General features: G+C 37.0%; 1 protein-coding gene across 5 annotated transcripts in view; it reads right to left on the reverse strand.

Annotated features, from left to right (window-relative positions):
* The window catches only part of LOC131540853 (disks large homolog 4), a 175816-nt gene that overhangs the window by 61590 nt on the left and 93201 nt on the right, over positions 1 to 21025 (reverse strand). The window contains exon 1 of one of the 5 annotated variants that reach the window (XM_058776151.1): positions 14576 to 14715. The exons of the other annotated variants lie outside the window; for them this stretch is intronic. Within the exon in view, the coding sequence (XP_058632134.1) occupies positions 14576 to 14665 (90 nt within the window). The 5' untranslated portion in view covers positions 14666 to 14715. Of the gene's footprint in view, positions 1 to 14575; positions 14716 to 21025 lie in introns of those variants that run through there. 5 annotated transcript variants of the gene reach the window in all.

The following is a 21025-nucleotide window of genomic DNA, read 5'->3' on the forward strand; positions in this document are numbered from 1 at the left end:
GGAACGACATGGGGGTAAGTGATTAATGACAAAATTTTCATTTTGGCGTGGAGTATCCCTTTAACTTCTCTCATCATTTCCTGTCCTGTCTCTATTTTGTCTGTGCACTATTATAATAATGGAATCTGCTTGTGCTGACAGCCACCCAAACCAGAATTTTAAAACATCACTTCATCATTAAACCACTAATACATATGAAAAGTTCAAGCCAAACAATTTACATAAACAACTTCAAGCCATACTTTTATGTTTGATGCACAAATTCAGTACGGTATGCTTTACGCTAAACTTTTTAAATGGGAACAGTTGCATAATCGTACTTTGTTCTGCTTAACTGATTTCTTCAACAGTCCAGCGGTGGATTCATCTAGGTCTTAGCAGCCCCTTAGTTTCACAGCAGCCTCACCTGAATTTAGCTGTTATATTATATTACAAAATTTTCACGCCGGTATATAAACTTGCAACAAAACTTGTAACACCCTTTTGGAGGGGGGAGATGGGGTCAGGACTTTTTGATTTTGCGGTCTTGGTGTTAAGTTTTACAAGAAAGGATAATTGTCATTTGCACTTACATCTGGAACATCTAGACCTTAAGAACACCTATGCAAGGATGCTCTTCGTCGATTTTAGCTCGGCTTTTAACACAATCCGGCCTAACAACCTGGGACTAAACACCACGCTATGCAATTGGATGGTGTATTTTTTAACTAATCGCAAACAGTGTGTGAGAATTGGCGAGCACACGTCCTCAACCCTTTTTACTAACACCGGGGTCCAACAAGGATGCGTGCTTAGCCCACTGCTTTACAACCTTTGTACACATGACTGCTGTGCCATCTTCCTATCAAATCATATTGTCAAATTTGCGGATGACACCACGGTGCATGGGCTCATTAACAACAACGATGAGACACCATATAGGAATGAGGTACAACACTTTGGTGCGACAACAATAGCTTGGTTTTTAACATCAAGAAGAGCAAAGAAATTATTATGGATTTCCGCAAAACTGGACAATACAAACACTCTCCACTCTCTATCGGTAATGAGGTGGTGGAGAGAGTGACAGGTTTTAAATTTCTGGGGGTGACTGTATCAGAGGACCTGTCGACCTGTCGACCAACACCATCCTGCACATCACCTGTTCCATCTGCTGCCCTCAGGTAGAAGGTACAGGTCCATATGCGCTAGAATAGCCAGACTGGCCCACAGCCTCTACCCAGAAGCAGCGAGGCTGCTAAACAGACAATCTCCCCCCATTCTGCCCATATCTATAGGCACACATTACATCCCACCACAAAAATAACTGTGACTGGACTGCACCACTTTGCACTTTGTTACCATTGCTATGCAGTGGGGATTCTCTAACGATATTTCGTTATTAATTATTATGACAATAAAGAATTGAATTGAATTGAATCTTACACCGTTCACTTTCTAAGAGTAAAATGAATGCTAGAAAGATGGATTCATTATTATTCTTAATGAAAAGCAGAACAGCAATAAAACAGTGCAGTGACAAACTAGCTTATATAGCGTTTAGTCACAAAAACGAATAAGACGCAGCATGGCAAATATATACACCACATGCTGTAGTACATATCGGCTAATAAATTACAGAAAGTTTAGCAAACACTGTGGAATAAAATAAATAAATAAAACACTCTCCATAGTATAACGTCAGGTAAAGACAAAATGAAAGCAAAAAGAAAATTAAAACTAAATTGGCTGCTGGTGACAGTGCTTGCATGTTTTTTGCCAAGAAAACCAACACGTTCACCTTCTCTGGTATAAGAAGCAGCCTTTTACTTTACTTTTACATTTTGCTTGAAAACCATATCCTCCACCCGCTATCGTTTCCTCATAATTTTTGCAGCGTGCACCTTTGCGCACATGTGGTACTCTTGTGGAACGCGCATTGAAGACTGACACGGAAGAGAAACAAAATGTTAAATAAAGTCGTTATTTTTGTGTTCTTTGAACACATTCATTCTCATAGCTTCATAAAATTAAGGTTGAACCATGATGTCACATGGACTATTTTAACAATGTCCTTGCTACCTTTCTGGGCCTTGAATATGGTAGCTGCATTGCTATCTATGCAGGGACAGAAAGCTCTCAGATTTCATCAAAAATATCTTAATTTGTGTCCTGAAAATGAACAAAGGTCTTGGTATGACACGAGGGTGAATTCTTTGGGTGAATTAACCTTTTAACACACTAATTTGTACCATTCGGGGTAAATAAGGTACAGAGATGTATCTTTTAGCTTTTGTAACTTAGGTGACAGTTCCAGTGACAGCTTTTTTCCTTTCTTTCTGAGAGTGTGAGCTCTGTAATCTGTAAAACTGTGATCATGGGCTGCAGTTGGATACTTGGTTTAACCAATCTTTCTGCCTGTCAGTCATTTAACACAGAGGTCCCCAACCACCGGGTCGCGACCCACTACCGGGCCATGGAAGAATTCCTACCGGGTCGCGAGAAAGTTCTGGGGAAAATGTGTATAGATATGACGCTCTGTTATTTATTGTGCGTAAATGATTTTTCTAATTACTCTTTATTTTCGTTGTATGCGATTGATATCGAGTAGCAATTTGACGATGGTTAAATTAGTAAATAAAAGATTGCTCTGATCTGTCATATGGCTTAAACGGATCGCAGTTGATCCGTGATACGGACCAGGTCCAGACCCCACCGTTCGGCATGTGATTCGCACATTAATTTGCCAATTTACACTTTCAATCTATTTAAAACCACAAGTAGAAACGAAACAGAACTCAATTTGTTACTTGCGCGCTGTACTTGCACACACCCGAAGCGCGCACAAGAGACGTTTCAGACACTGCGGCAAACCGAATTGATTCCTCTTTCATGTATTCATGTAGTTTATGCAGTAGAAGGCGAGCCAATGAATATCACACAAGCAACGTGCAAACTTTGCGCAATAGTTATGCCAGTGAACATCTTAACTTCAGTCATACAGAAAGTGAAAGTAAAAAAACTGACTGAGTTTTCTAACGCTGCATTAACAGCGCATATTATCTCAGAGACAAGAGACGAATCTACTTCAACATGTGCTGATAACAGTATAAATGAATAGAGCTGTTTTAAAGACCCTATCCACAACAACCTCCCCCCTCCCCGGTCCGCAAGATTTTTTTCAAACCGTAATCGGTCCGCGGTGTAAAAAAGGTTGGGACCCCTGATTTAACACGTTTATAGAGCAGCACCTACTGTATGGGAAACAGGAAGCTGAGAGTGTTCTAGTTAATGAGGATTATTCAAATAAAAGCCCCGTTTCCACCGCAGGAACTTTTCCCAGGAACTAGGGACTTTGGGCCGGTGCTCGGTGTGTTTCCACCACAGGAACCAAGATCTAAATAAAGACTGGTTGAGTTCACGCAGCATTGCATTTCAACCACCATATATTCGCATTAGGGCTGTCAATCGATTAAAATAGTTAATCGTGATTAATCGCATGATTGAGTTAACTCACAATTAATCACAACTTAATCGCACATTTTTCTCTGCTCTAAATGTACCTTAAATTAATAGCCTACTTTTCAAGTTTTTAATACTCTAATCAACATGCATGGACAAATATGGATGATTTATGCAATATATGTTTATTATTAGTGAAACCTTAACATAGAGCATGAAGACTAGACAAAAGGTCATAGATGTTTTTCAAAGAATTTTTCCATGTCTATTAGACTCATGAAAAAAAGAACAGAAAAAGGTTCCCATTACTTCTTTTTCTTTGCACTGAGCAATTTACTTACACAAACCTGTTTACATTTTCACAGGACAGGGCAGGACATTTATTATTTATTATTACATTTGTTTGCCTCTCTGTGCCCACACACTGTATTTTGATGCAGCTAAATTCTCAATAAAACTGTTTTCATTGGTATATTTTACTGTTTCTGTTGTCAGACAACGGAATGAATATGAAATAGTGACTGAAACGCGACTCATTAAGACTACATAACCAGCTCTCCCTTCCAAGATGTTAATCTGCACAAAAATCCTGATAAATAAATAGGCTAAATAAAGTTAAGTCAAGTCAAGTCACCTTTATTTATATAGCGCTTTTAACAATACAGATTGTGTCAAAGCACTTAACAGTATCAAATTGAAAGATACAGTGTCAGTAATGTATAATGATAAGATTAAACGCTCAATTTTCAGTTAAAGGCATTTCATTATTGAATTCAGAGATGTCATTGTCTAGCTCAGTTTAGTTTAAATAGTATCTGTGCAATCAAATCGGCGATAATCGCTAGAAATTAAGTGTCCCCAACTGAGCAAGCCAGAGGCGACAGCGGCAAGGAACCAAAAACTCCAAACCAAAAGTGGTTAAACATGAGATATAATTCGCTTTGGGTAAATCTAACAGGTAATCTTTGGTCTTTATTCTATTAATCTATTAATATGTCTATTAAATGAAAATGAAAAGAGGCAATGCTGTTTGATATAATATTTTGTTTCATTGTAATGTACGTTCCCTGAACTACATTTCCGCAGCTATTAATATGTTTAAATGAAAACGAAAAGAGGCAGTGGTGTTTGATATCATATTTCGTCTTATTGTAAATACAGTGAGGAAAATTGCAGTAGCCGAGGCAAGCTGACTGATGTTATCAAGTATGCTGCTGTTCCATTTGTAGAATTACCGGACTTGCGTCCTCCCATCCCCGGGAGTTCACGAGCGTGAGCCCGAGTCGAACTTGCGAAGTCCGAACTACTGATGATGCAAGTCCGAAATTTGCATATATATTGAGAAACGCAACATACGTCACCAGACTATTTGCCTAATCTTCTCGGTACACAGTTGTCAGTTTGTCGTGGAAAACGTCTCCTCTGCTTAAAACAGTATCTGCTTTCCAGCCATTAGATTTTTCTGTCATTATACTACCAGGTCATCATTATCATCCTTATTTCTGTGGATGGTGTAAACATATGAACTGTTACTGTAGTCAGTATGTTAGTAAATCACAAGAAGACTTTAAAAGATTCACTCTCTGTCTGTGTTGATGAATACGTTTGCATGGTAACGAGGTACTCCTACACTCGAGTGGGTTACATACTGGCTGAACTCAGCCACATGCATCACGCGTCACACAGCACACCGACGTAACAGCTCATCTGCAGCACTCAACAGAGGCTTCCGGAATTCTTCATTTTCAGACAGGACATAGTGTGATTTTAAATAGTGATTTCCAGATCTCCAAATGTCAAAAAATAAATAAATACAAAGTTCTGTCATGAAACTCTAAATGGTACAGGCCGATACAATCTCACTCAGTCTGATATAATCTGTCTGATATAATCATATTGACATGGTGCAGTTTCTTTTTGCATCAGCAGCCAATGAGCTCACTGCTCAACATTCAAATACTTTGCTAGTGCTTGCTGTAGTAGTTGCAGCGCACTTCAGAAACCCTCCACTTTCCCCAGCTCCACCTGTGCAGATCTGCTATGGGGTAATTTCATGTAAATAAATAAATGAGTGTATGAATAAACACATGAATAAATGATTACATACATACATAAAAGTATCCAAAATGAATAAATAAACAAATAAATACAACCCTACAGAGGACAAGCAGTTTGGAAGATGGATGGAATTCCAAATTGTGCTTTCTAGCACTGGGTTAGGTAGGTAGGTAGGTAGGTAAGTAAGTAAGTAAATAAATAAATAAACACAAACAACTGGAAAAGTCCTGGTCAAAAAGATAAGTCATTGCTCAAAAGGAACCCTGATTCTCAAGAAAATTATGAAAATGCAGTATTTTTTTACGAGCTGTAATATTCCAAATATTCCAAAAATGAGTACAAAATTAAGCTAACATTTCGTTATGATCCTTCTGACAAATACACTATATTCATTATGACTAATAGGCTATACCAATTAGCTTGATTTCTTCAGCTGCCAATCCAAAAAGTCCAGGCTTAAAGGAAATGCTGTTCACATGTTTTAATGTCATATGTCTTAAATATTAAATATATTCTGTCATGACTTGAAGTCAACATAAATTACCGCTGCAAGGCTTTGATTTAACTGGTATTTAAAACTACTTGCTCATTAAATACAAATATAATAACACAACCTCACTGTCTGTAGTAACGGGAACCAATGCAGAACCTACAGTAAGAAAGGGTAATGAGCTAGTTAGAGATGCACAGTATAGTGAGAAACTAGACCAGCAGGGAAGGAAGAATGCTGAATGTGGATAAGCTAGAGAAAGTGTGCAGTGGGTTGAAAGGAACGTGACGGGAGGGCTTAATGTTGATTCCTCACATTACCCAGGAGTCATTGCATAACAATAAAAGCAAAGAATGAAGGTGGGTGTACATCAACGTCAGCGTAAAATACAGCATATAGCATTTATAGTAGCCTGTCAAAAATAATGTGTTTATGTGTGTGTTTGTGGTGTGCGGTTTTGCTGTCAAAACCGCTTTATTTCAGTCTGTTGGCCATGGGAAGGTGAAGCACAGGTCAGAACCTGACAGCTAAATTTAGATGCAAAAACACATTATGTAGTGTTCTTACCACTGTAAGTAGTAAGAAACTGTAAGATTTGTTTTCTTTGGAATCAAATGCACCGACAAAATGTTTACTTAACTTAAATATAAACTAAATCTTCATGTAGGTTTATCCTAGACTACAAAATATGAATATACACATTCAAATGCAGGCCACACACTTACTCAAATATTGCTGACCATCAGCCTTTATTCAGCAGGCGTTGGCGAGACCCTCGGAGGATTTGAAGGTTGAAGGGAGTGCAGCAGATATTAGCAAAATGAACTGAGAGCCAACCAGGGAAATGCGAGGAGCAGCAAATGAAGAGGAGAAGGGAGAGGAGCGGATATGTGGGTGAAAATGAAGATGAATTAAAAAAAGAAAATGAGAAAATGAAACAGTGAAAACAGAAGGAAAACATGAGGGAGTGCTTGAGGTGACCACCCGTCCCACTTTGCATTGTACTGCACAGCATTTTCACCTCTTGTCCCACACATTGCATATTGAGAAAATATCCCGCATTTTCATCAGTCTGTTGGTCTTTAATTGTCATATTCAGAAAACGTGCATGTGTTCTTTTGCCTTTTTAAGAAAGCTTTTTATCTTTTTTTTTGTTGCGGTGTAGTTTCACCCATATTTAACAGCGCTTCGTCAGAAGTAGCAACCCGCCTCACACAAATACATAAGACATTTTTAAAATCCTATCCAATGGTTGAAAAGAAAGGAGTAAACACGGTCACTAAGAGGCAGTGACAGCTGTCAATCAAAGTGTGGAGTAAATGTATTTTAACTATAGGAAAAACCAAATATATAAACCAAAAATATATATATAAACAACTTTAGTTACATTATACAATACTGAGAAAGATTTTTTCCTATCTCTAAACTTAATTCTAATCATTTAGTAAATACATAAATATATACACTCATTGCCAAAAATATCGGCACCCTTGGTAAATATGATCAAAGAAGGCTGTGAAAATTAATCTGTATTGTTGATCCTTTTGATCTTTTATTAAAAAAATTCACAAAAATCTAACCTTTCATTGGATAATAAGAATTTAAAATTGAGGGAAATATCAATAAATGAAATAAATGTTTTTCTCTAATACACATTGGCCACAATTAACGGCACCCTTTTATTCAATACTTTTTGAAACCTCCATTTGCCAGTTTAACAGCTCTAAATTTTCTCCTATAATGCCTGATGAGGTTAGAAAACACCTGACAAGAGATCAGAGACCATTCCTTCATCCAGAATCACTCCAGACCCTTTAGATTCCCAGCTCCATGTTGGTGCTTCTTCTCTTCAGTTCACTCATTTTCTACAGGGTTCAGGTCAGAGGACTGGAATGGCCAGCAGAAGCTTGGTTTTGTGCTCAGTGACCCATTTTTGTGTTGTTTTTGAGGTTTGTGTTTGTATTATTGTACGGTTGGAAGATCCAAACATGGCCCATTATAAGATTTCTAACATAGTCAGTCACTTATTGATTTATTATTTGTTGGTATTTGATAGAATCCATGATACCATGTGTCTAAACAAGATGTCCAGGACCTCCAGCAGAAATATAGGCCCACAACATCAAAAATACAGCAGTATATTTCATTGTACACATGGGGTACTTTTTATCCATTTTTTAGTTTCATCTGACCATAGAAGCCAGTCCCATTTGAAGTTCCAGTCGTGTCTGATAACTGAATATGCTGGAGTTTGTTTTTTGGATGAGCGAGGAGAATTTTTCTTGAAACCCTCCCAAACAACATGTGGTGATGTAGGTGCTGTTTGACAATTTTTTTTAAAGGTTTTCTGACCCCGAGACTAAACTATTTTCTGCCATTCTCCAGCTGTGGTCCTTGGAGAGTCTTTAGCCACTCAAACTCTCCTTCTCACCGTGCATTAGGACGATATAGACACACGTCCTCTTCCAGGCAGTTTCTTAACATTTTATTTTGATTGGAAATTCTTAATTATTGCCCTGATGGTGTAAATGGGAATTTTCACTGCTCTAGCTCTTTTCTTAAAGCCACTTCACTAATTTGTGAAGCTCAATTATCTTTTGCTGCACATCAGAAATATATTCTTTGGTTTTTCTCATTGTGATGGATGATTAAGGGAATTTGGGCTTTGTTTTCCCTCCTATTTATATTTCTGTGAAACAGGAAGCCATAGCTAGATAATTTCATGTTCATAATCACCCTGGAGTGCTCAAAATTGTGAATATGAATGGGAATATACTTCAGAGATATTTTACTCATAAGAATTTCTAGGGGTGCCAATAATTGTGTCCAATGTGTATTTGAGAAAAACATTTATTTCATAATGATATTTCCCCCCATTTTAAATTCTTATTATCCAATGAAAGGTTAGATTTTTGTGAATTTATTAAATAAAAGATCAAAAGGATCAACAATACAGAATAATTTTCACAGCCTTCTTTGATCGTATTTACCAAGGGTGCCGATATTTTTGGCAATGAGTGTACATTATAAAGACAAAAGTAACAGACAAGTGTAATCATAATAATTTAAATTTAGGTATGGAGTAGGGTTAAGGGATCTAAAATATTGTCATACAGAATAAGGCATTAGTGTGTGCTTTATAAGTACTAATAAACAGCCAATGTGTAATATGCATGCTAATAAACAACTAGTTAAGTGTGAATAGTGTTCCCCAATCTAAAGTGTTACCATCTATTCCAAAAATGGCAAAAAGTAGAACCAAAGTAGTCCAAATGACGATGTGTTGTATTGGAAGTGCAGTATACAATAGTTTTGTGTGAGGCACAAAGTAAAATTTAAGGTAACTACTGAAAATCTTATCCCGATTTACTCAGCGAAGGCACGCATTTCTCATTCAAATGCACATCACCAAAAACATGGCATATCGCAGTCGGTGACAAAGCAGATGACAGATTGGAGCATATGCAACAAGTATTTAACTCACTGACATAAACCTTTGTCGTAATGCTTTGTGAGGCAGCAAATTTAGAATTGTTACCAAGTGTGCGATTTGACAATTATGACAATCTTTAAAGACTAGAATATGGTTGTGTTCCTCACACAATGCAATCACATGGATTCTTAACAGATTGTTAATCAAATAAATTACCTTCATCATGATTAATTTATGGTGAACATGTGGTGTGTATTATTTTTTTGAAGCAAGCTATATGCCATCCAAAGCCCAAACCTAGTTTCAAAGTACCTTCCCATCACTGACACTGACAAACACTATGCATCACTGGAACTGGTCATTATAAAACAATCAATAGGGTCTATCCTCGCATACATTTCTGATAAGCTCACACGCTTCTTCACTGGCTCAGTCTTTCTCAACAACGTACATCGTCCCTCCTCTTTTTTCTATGTATCAACACTTCCTCCCACTCTCTCTCTCGCTCCCTTTAATCTACGCCATCAATCATATCTCTCTTCAGAAGCACATTGTACTTTTCCCAGTGAGGGGGAGCTGGTCACCATGGAGCCCTCCTTCTCTCATCCCAAAATGGCCAACATCCAGCTAGCTACACATTTATGCTACAGCACGCTGATAGGCTATAGGCAGCATGTTAGCATGCTTCTACTCGCATTTTATGGTCTGTGTTCTTCGCTGGTAATGGAAAAAGACACTTCTGACAATGTAGTAAGTAAGTAAAAACATCATAAATTAGTGTCTTTGCTCCAACCTGGACGTGCACTTATTCGTACTGAATTGTAGTGTACCTCGAATCCTAAAATTATGTTCAAAAGAATGTAATTGCAGATAATATAATATTAGTGAAATAAAAAGGCCACTTAAGTGTATTTAATGAGACACACTTTCATGACTTTGTTTCTCAACACACTTAAGTAGACTTTTAAAAAGGGTCAAATTAAGTTTCACTTTAATGAACATTTTAAATGACTATTTTTTAATTATCTTTTGTTGTGCTTTAAAAACGTACACTGATTTTGATGTTATGTAATATACTGAAGCGCATGTAAAGTACTTGATTATAATTTTAACTGTAGTGTTATTTGATATTACATTTTAAATGAATATATCTTAAATGTATTCAATTGCAAATTCATTACAAATGTGTAATGACAATTATATTAAAATGACATGCAAGTTTCAATTGAACTGACATTATAGTATTTTTAGCTTATCACAAATGCTTGTCAGTACATTCAATAGTGCACTTACTGTATATTTTGAAGACAATTACATAATGTAATTCAGTCCTACTTCAGTGAGTCAAAAATTTATTTCATTTAATATACATTTCAGCTATCATACATTTAATTTAATTGTAAATAACAGGCTATAGTTGGGATGTTCAAACAATTTAGATTACACTTTTTGGTGAAATCAACCTATGAATGGCTCACTTGGCTCTGCATAAAAAGCTTGGATAGGAGAAACATATTTTACACACTTCAGAAAACACTGCACTGTCCAGAAAAATGACACACTTCGGCTTTAAATACAATTTACAGGAAGTAAATGATTAATATTCACATTCAATAAACATTTATTCAACAAATTAATCCAAAGTCAGAGTGCAACTAATCCATAAAATGAGATGCACAAAAATTAATTAAAATATAATCAGTCTAAAAGCCTGCACTTTATATTTGCTAGTCAAAACAGAAAACAGGACACGCACACAAATTGTGCTGCTGAACACGCCACCTATAACACACACTAATACACTGCCATTGTATTTGCTTCAAGGATGCTACACAAACCGACAGATTTGAGAGCATGACATTATCGAGCTGTGCTTACGCATGAATACTGTATGTTTTGAGTTCTTCTGAATGACATGTTCGTTTTGAATGTTAAAACTGGCAACACAGGCAAACCTGAGGGTGATGCTATACACAACATTGGGCAGAAACAGCACACATGCATTTCAACAAAATCTACTTATATAAACTCCTACTCAGAGACTCTGTGTGTGTGTGTGTGTGTGTGTGTGTGTGTGTGGAAAAAGAACGAAATCCCCTCCTACACCTCATACGCACCTGAAAACACCACTGAAATGCAAACAATCAGAAAAGCACCCCATATAATTACAATCCCATGTTTCATTTCATGAATTTTATGAATGTTTTCATCACAATTGGCACTTACCAAGAAGTAACAGTAAGAATTCAACAGCCAATAAAAATAGAGATCAGAGTGTGACAAGGATAGATAATATTTTTGTTAGGTATTTGTGGAATCTGTCTTAAGAGTAGTTTACCCAAAAATGAAAACTTGCTGGAAATCCACTCACCCTCAAGCCATTCAAGAGCAGATTTAGAGAAATTTTGCATTACAGAACTTGCTCACCAATGGATCCTCTGTAGTGAATGGGTGCCGTCAGAATGAGAGTCCTAACAGCTAGTAAAAACATCACAATAATCTACAAGTAATCTATACAACTCCAGTCCATCAATTTGTAAGAAACAAATCATAAAGGCATTTTAACTTTAGGAAAGGAAAGGACATGATGTGTGGCCAAGTATGGTGACCCATACTCGGAAAGCAGTGTGCAGTCATAACGCTGCAGTGCCCGGGGAGCAGTTGGGGGTTCGGTGCCTTGCTCAAGGGTCTCACCTCAGTCGTGGTATTGATGGTGGAGAGAGCGCTGGACATTCACTCCCCCCACCTACAATCCCTGCCGGACCTGAGACTCGAACTTGCGACCTTTTGGGTTACAGTCCGACTCTCTATCGATTAGGCCACGACTGCCCCCATTTAAACCATTGCTTTGTCCCTTACAGGTATATAATGCATAATAACTCATCTACCAGTAAAAAAGTCCATCACCTGTTGTCCTCTCACATCAACCAATATATTTGTTTTGAACTGCTTTGGATTGTTTTCACTTGTAAACTACTAGTGCATGATTTGTGCATATTTCTCTCCTGATTCAGCTTTTCTTTTCTTTTTTCACTGGGGAAAGCATTTATGTGGATTGAGTAAATTTTCCTCAAATTTCCATTTTTGGTTGAACTATTCCTTTTAAAAGAAACTTTAAGTCTGAAGTCTAAAATGTGTAAATGTGCAATGCATGCCAAAAACATTTTAAAAAGGGGCTTTATGCAAACAGGCGGGGGACACCCTGAACGTGTGGCCAGTCCATCACAAGGAAATGAAAATTTAAACAAATAATGGAAAAATGTTATTATTTTTTTCACACACACACACACACACACACACACACACACACACACATACACACAATACAATACACTCAAAAAAAGTGCTCACGGGCATTAATTGGATAACCGTAAACTACTCATTTTAGATCAAAAGATTAAAATATTATACATTTATAACCAGATGTCATTTGGATTTTTCTGAGTGAAGTTACGTGGATTAAAGATTGATATTTGGGGTTGTGTTCCAACTTTTTAAGTGTAAAAATCTTCCATGTTACTTTTCCAACATGATTGTGTGACATGTCTCGTTAACGGGTGCTCAACTCATTATACAATAAATAACCACTCATAGGCAGCTTTTATTGCACATGTTTGCAGTTTACACAGCCTCATCATTCAATATCAGCCTCTGTGCAAAGTCCACAAAACAATCTGCCCTGAATTGTACTGAGGGACATTCACATCGAAGCAGTGCACCATTTCTTAATTGTTAGTTCATATAATAATAGTCTTTGGATGCTGAGAACTGTTTTTTAGCATCTTGCACCATGAGCATCATGTCAGGTTAAAAGAACTTGCGGTCTCTTTTCACAAAATAATTGGCAAGTCCCACTGAACATAACGCATGCACTTTTGAGAGGCTGTAACCATTACAAAACTTCAGAACTCAAGGTGATAGCCACATTCAAACATCTATGCCATTAAACTATGTTGGTCTTACCCAAATTGCATTGCATTATGAATTGTGGTCTGGGACATTACAAAATGCAATAATGGATGAAGTTTGCATAGCTAGACACAGATGTTACCTATTTGCGTAGGGTATGTTTTGGGTCGTTCCACTTGTCACTGAATGTACCTGAAGATGACGTACTGTACATAGCATCAAATCCCCTCTGTTTCTGAGAGTCTTATAAATAAATGAACGTTTCACAATAACAATAAGACAGAAGTGACACCCACAATTTATGATACAAACCAATGAGAAGAGAAAACGCATGCACCCACTCACACACTCCAGGGCAGGAACAAACAAACAATCTGTTCTTGGCAGTTATTATTGTGTTTGTCTCTTTTCATCCTCCACTGACAGAGTACTACAAGTTTTGTTATAATGATATAGTTGCTGTTTCAAAATTCTCCTGTCTCCTAAATCTTTTACAGAGAAAAATGGAAAATCTATCCGTCTACCTAGAAATGCTTTTTCCCCCCATCAAAATAAACTGCAAAAGCAGTTACACCTAAAACATCATGAAGCATTGACATGTCCAGGTGCCCCATTTTTATCCTTTTATTTAATCCGTTGGGTTTCATTAATCATCTCATCTATTATTTAAGCGACTGTGCCATTTGTCGGAAGCACCATTTCACACACAGACACCCTAATTTTAACTTTCCACATTTTGCAACTTCTGACGCACTAGGCGCCTCTGAGCACCATCCGTCTGCTGTGAACAGAGACCAGTCTATGGATGCTTCTGATTAGTGTCATTCCTCACATTATATGTAAGACAAAATAAAGATATTTTAGAACACATGGTTCCCAATAGGACTATTATGATTCCCACAAGGATATGAAAATGCTCCTGTAGAACATCAAAAGGGATGGTAAAGAAAATCATTCATGATTTTAAAAGCTCCCCTGTGATTTCCTTTAACTGTTCTGTAGAAAGAGACAGAGTTCTAATAAACACATTATTATTCCTAAACTTGTCTCCATATACTATAATATCAAATAAGAATCTTGTAGCAATTAGTTTATACACAATAGGATCTTATTTGATCCCTTTAGGATCCTTTAGGATTGTTTCCAAATTAGGGTAGAAATTTCAATAGAAGTGCACAAGCTCCGTCAGGATATTCTGACTAACAGTCTGCAAAACCAAATGACAGAAAGGCGTAATCTCCTACCATTATCCGGTGGCGTTGTTTTTTAGCTTTCCGGACGTTGTTGATAAAACGCCGGCCCATTTTCTTGGCATACCAGACGGACACAAACATCCTGGCCGAGCGCGGAACACCGACGAGCGTTCAGACCGACAGCGCGCAGCTCTCCACACGACAAGCGCGCGGGAGGAGGAGGAGGAGGAGGGGAGGAGGAGGAGGAAGAGAGACACGCTTGCGCTTTCAATGTGACAGTGGCAAAAAATAAATAAAAAAGACATTCACTCATGACTGAATAAAACAACGCGAGGAACTCGAGACGCGTGTTGGAAAGTTAATAAGCCACCAGAGGATTGAGTTACAAACGTGAAGCTGTAATAATCAATTATGAACGACTTAAAGCGGTCAATCGCTTTTGTAGGGAGTCTTATGAATGCCACTGCAGATTTTATTCGTGGCAACAGCGGTGTAACTAGACGGGATTTGACGCTTATGTGTAGGCTAAAGATGTGCGTTTAGAGGATTGTCTGCATTTTACAATGGCTTAATTCATGGCACACCCAGTTCAACTTTAGAAACTATTTGGCTTATGTCTTACAACACAATTAGCGCCAAACGGAGGCATCGCGGCTAAACAATACACAATTTGACCTATCAGTAAGCCCCGTTCCCCTTAGTTACTGTTGCTCCCTCGGACGAACAAACGGAGTTTCTCACTGTCTTACAATGACAGCTGCAGTGTGAAAACCTTGTCCCACGATGTTTTTGCACAATTGTGGACACAGAAGGCCACCAAATGGGAATTAAATATTCCATGGAGGGATTTATAAAATATTTAAAAATAAATACGGTGGGTAACTCGAAGCAAGGGTTTACAGATGCAAGCGGGGAAGTCTCATATTACGGTCGGTCATCACGATCTCGGATGACAACATGCAAGATCAACACTGTTCATGTATCGCAGGGTACGATTAAATTAATGTACATTTAACCAGTTTAATATGGAGAGGCACTGAAATGTAGACCTTCGTTTATGTGTTTTTGACCTACACTGTGTACAAGACGCGAGGAGTCCGCTATTTAGGTTTGTATGTTAGCATGGACTCACTAACTTTAACGTTAGCTAGTTTTAGCCAGAGATACCTTGCTAAAGCACAAGATAACATTAAGGTTCTGCTTGAGCAGATGAAAATTGTAACTTAATGAGTGTATGACAACCAGAAAATGAACGTTTTTGTCTTCATTTGTATTGGGGTTGAATACTTAGGGACATTTTGCTCTGTTTTGTTTGGATTCAGGAAATGTAATAAAATAAATTATATTGGAATCAGTGTTACAAGTACCCAGGCACATCGTTTTTCAATTTTTGAAGCATAAACCCCATCAAACCGATGCGAGCTTCGGATCTTCCAATGTTTCTCTATGGCACCGACACCTGTCCAAGTTCCGCTCACCGTGCAACTGATACTCGACTGCCATTGGCTAGTCTGCGTTCGAGGGGCGGGGCGTACCGATAGGTCAATTAAACAGAAGAATCGAAAACTGTGTAAAGTGGCATATAGGAACTCTACAATGTCACCGCAAACGTCTGCCACAGTGTGAGATGAAGTGCACTGTGCCACTGACACGCTGATACTGTCCACAAACGTATTATTCATTTTCTTTCTGGCTTTATTGACGGCTTAAGAACTATTCGTGAAAATATGGCTGTATTTCGACAACGAGCGCACGCGACATGACGCTCAACGAGCGGCTCGCTCTCCCGCGAAACGAGGAGAGATGGCGCGAGAACTTCTCCGAAATACAGCAATACAGACTTTATAGCTCTATAAAATACATAATATGTCATTAAAGTTTATTGTAAATGACAATGAAAAAAAATCACACGAATTCACACGACTTTTAATGTCACCACTATTAAGCCTCTGACAGCTCTTTCAATCTTTATTTTAAAACATTTTCACTGAAAGTTAGAATACTTTATAAGATCTGTGAACACGACTAGAGAGTTTATCTGTTTGGCATGATGACGTTTGATATCCCGACAACCTCTGTGATCTAATTTAGCCACATGCCAGCAACCACCTTTTACAAGAAAAAGCTTTCAAAAGTCACAAGGGGGGTTTACTGCTGTATTTTATGTGTTAGAATAAAACGTGCAGATATCTTGAGCTTGTTTTCACCACAGACCTTATTTCAGCCATTTAACCAAAAAATCTATGTCAGGATGATAAAACCAGAAATGCTAAAATGCTAACTCATTTCTTGGTTTTGGCCTACAAAAACCCATCATCGCTGCAGTACTCTATTACCATCTGTGTACTACCACAGCACTTCTGTCACGGTGTGCTAAAATACTCAGCAATACTCGACTGTGTATTTCCGGTTCATTTGCAGAGACTGTGTGACACTGAGAGTGCTGAGACAGCACATCTGCAGCCATCTACTGAAGCTAACTGCACTCCAGAGCATTACACATGCTAGGCTATATCCTTACTGCTAATATGCACTACTGAGGAGTCACGCAGCATTCCAAGAGAGCGTTGAATTATCCAGCCCAGCTTAGAAATGCACAAGAGAGATGTCCTTTGGGAAATAAGAGCTACGATAATGACCTGCTTTTAACCGCCTCCCCTTGTACATAAATATTGCTTAAAGGTTGGAAGCCTGAGTGTCAGCAGATGCAGTGCATCATCTCTCTGTGCTTATCTGACAGATGTACAATGGTTAGTATAGCCTACTACGCATAATGATAGCCGTGTCAGAGGTTAACAGTAAAGGTTAATAGCAAAGGTCAATATAAAGAAAGATGAAAAGAGTGTTGAAAATAAAACAAAGGATCTGTTAAAAATGGAAAACTGTTTTTAACGGAAACAGCATGTGTTCAGAGCAATGAAAAAAAAAATACTTTAGACCAATTTAAAAAAAAAAAAAAATTCTCTACAACCGATTTTATAGTTTTTCTCAAATTATATTTATGCTTTGGTTTAAACCTTAATTTAATATTAATTAAACAAATATATATATATATATATATATATATATATATATATATATATATATATATATATATATATTTATTTATTTCCCAATGACAAAAACATATTAACACAAACTAGCATATACTCAATATATATATATATAAAATCAATATATATATATTTTAGGCACAAGCCAAAATGTTACTTAGGGCAGGTCAATAATTTTTGCGGGCTTTTTACAACTTTCACTCAAGAGTCAATGTTTAGTTTATGAAAGAAACAACTTCGAAAGACTGTAATGTTTGTTAGGATGTCTTTCTAAAATATATATAAAATATGGAAGCCTGTTTCCATCACTGAATAAAAAATAAAACAAGGTAACTGTGACTTTTTATCTCACAATTCTGACTCTCACAATTGTGAGTTTCTATCATGTAATTCTAAGAAAAAAAGTTGCAAAAGTTGAAAAAAACTTTTTATTCAGTGGCGGAAATGGGCTTCCATTCATATGCATCATATTTTTTTATTAAACCAATATCAAAATGCACTTCAAATAAATTACACTATTGTTTCACTTTTTTTATGTTTTTATACAATTAATAATTCAGACTCTGAAATCTAACTGGATATAATTCACACATGATTTGTCCTCACTGCCAAAAGTTCAAATTTGTTGACACAAAATTGGATAAAAATGCAAAATAATTTGCAAAAACATCTGAAATCATAACTGGATGTCAACGTGAATTGTAATGAGGTCATGTGACATTATAAATTGCATGCCAGCCAAACCTCTTTAACCTAAGGAAACACAAATGGCCCACAATGCTTTTCACCACAGAAGTGTTTTTCGGTATTACGTAAGACACTCCAAGTTGACAGGCTCACCTAAATGAGAAATCACATGGACTCTCCTCTTCTCTCCTTCCTTCCCCCTTCTTTATCTCAGTCCTTCTCTCTGCCTCCATTTCCACCCACCTCTCTCTCTCTCTCTCTCTCTCTGTGTATTGCGTTGGATCCCCAGACCATTTGTCTCAGCAAAAGTCTATTCAGTAATTACCTCAGAGCTGCAGGGACAACTTTAAACATTCATTAGTGAGCAAGAACCTTTGAATAGACATAGAAGCATCTCTCTCACACACACACACACAAACACACACATATTTTTTGTAAAAGGAGTAGTGAAAAATGCAAAAGAGGTAGAGAGAGTGTGAAGTGTAGTGCCTAGAGGAGATCACTGTAGCAAAAGGTAATCAAATCACTTCCAAACACACACATAAACAGCTTTCCTGAACCTGTGGTGGGTGATGAGCAAGAGAGAATACTGAGCACACGAACACACACATGCACACACCACGTAACATCCCTACAGCTGCCACAGGATGGGAAGAAAAAAACGAAAACGATAACTGAAATTCAACATTTTATGAAGAAAATGTGAGTGCTGCTTATTTGTCCAAAGATGGTTTGATGTTAGAGTGTTTTGAGTGGCTGCCATGGCGTCATTATGCAGTTGCTAAGGTGCTCTGAATGGTTGCTATGGCTGAATGTGGTTGCTAAGGAGTTCAGAAGGGTTATTATAGTCAAAGACTTCAGATATACCAAAGACGGTGCACTTCTATTACTTATGAAGTGGAGAAAGTGCAATGCTCAATATGGCGGAATAGTCCTGCCTCCTCAATAAAAGAGCCAATCGCCAATTCATGAAGTCATTGCACTAAGCTCCGGTGTAGAAACAGTCAGCGTTCTGAGATGCGCTAGGACTGCGTATGCGCATTGGCTGGTCAAGCCTGAAAAATAAGTCAGTTGTTATCAGATTTAGTGATTTCAAATATGAAATTTAATCGCACGCTTGGTGAACAGTTTTAGGAAATTTGATGTTTCCCCATTTAGAGAGATAGGAACTGCACTTGTGTCCCCGAGACGCATTTTAAAGATGGGTACAGAGTGGATTTTTATTTTTTTTAATGAACTTTACCGCAGAGTGAAATGACTTGTCTTAAAGGGACTTTGTTATATAACTGAAACTAAGACTAAAACCATAAAAAAAAAACATTTTTCTTACTTGTACAAGAAGTACAGTAACTGAAAAAATAAAAATAATGCTACTAAAATGTAATTAATATTTTTTAATTATTATAATTAATATAAAATTTAATAATTAACCAAAAAAAAGCTTATTTTATTTCAGCTAGTTATAAAGGCAACATTTTCATTTTCAGTTTCATTTAGTTTTACAAAATTTTACTAAAATTAAAACAGAAATAAAAACTGTACAGACATGCCTAAATATATTTTTTTACAACTTAAAATAGAAACGCATTCAAATTACTAATAAAAACTATAATAGTACCTCAATGATACTAAAATAACACTGGTGTTCAGGTGGTTGATCAGAAGTAACATGGATAAATTCTTGCACTATAATCATGTGTTACTGTTAACAAAAACTATTAAAATAATATTTTAAGTGGAATAAAGCTGAAATATTTTAATAATAATAAAAATAAAACATATTAAAAGAGAAATGACTTAAACAAAAAATGAAAAATGAAAATTAGAAATGTGTTGTAGAAATGTTGCCTTGCTAGCTAACTGAAACAAAATAAGTAAAAAATTACCAAAGTTATAAAAAGTAAAATTAAAGTAAATATAAATATTAAAAAAGTAATACACAATACAAATACTTGCCTGCCATCGAGGCGGTAGATATAAGCAAGTAAGCCTGATTGCAAACAAGCTATTTCGAAAGTGACTTCCGCATTTATATGAAGGATGCGTGATATGTCAGTCCTGAAACTTTGCTACATGTACAGGGTATGTGGCGGTTGGTCCTGGTAGCAGAACGAAAAACAAAACTTTTATTCAAATTCTGAATTGCTTATATACTGTATAGTCTATAAAGCAAGCAAATGGTACTTCCATGTAATCACTAAACAGATGTCACTGGCATCAGTTTATCACAGGTTTACAAGCCACTTTTTCCTGCGTTTTTCAGTTAATTTCTTGCTTTTTTCCCCCTTATGAACAAAATTTTGTACACAGTAAAAGCTTCTTGTGGTTGTCAGTTTGATCCATTTGAGCAACCATAAACAATGCAAAATATACACATTTTGAGTTTGTGATAGTGCTTCCTATGTAGAAAATCACTTCCTGCCCTCCATCTGCATTTCGTGCCACAAAAGCATTGTTCCAGCGCCCCCACTGGTACACAGACGGCCATGCTGGCAAAGACACACACTGCTGAACTGATGGCCAGACTCAAGCATTTAGCCACCTGGACACACCATTAGTGACACACTTTTAAAGGGACAGACAAAAGTAAAGGTACCTGATGTGGTAAAATCACTGAAACGTCTCACACATTATAATAAGCAACAAATAGTAAGATTTAGAAATTAGAAATTTAACACAACTAAAATCGTTAATGAGTTATCAGTTTGAAATTGCCACCTGCCCAGTGGTTCCCTCTTAATCTTTTGAATTCCATGAACCT

This window comes from Onychostoma macrolepis, chromosome 05 (genome assembly GCF_012432095.1).
Source record: "Onychostoma macrolepis isolate SWU-2019 chromosome 05, ASM1243209v1, whole genome shotgun sequence".
NCBI lineage: Eukaryota > Metazoa > Chordata > Actinopteri > Cypriniformes > Cyprinidae > Onychostoma > Onychostoma macrolepis.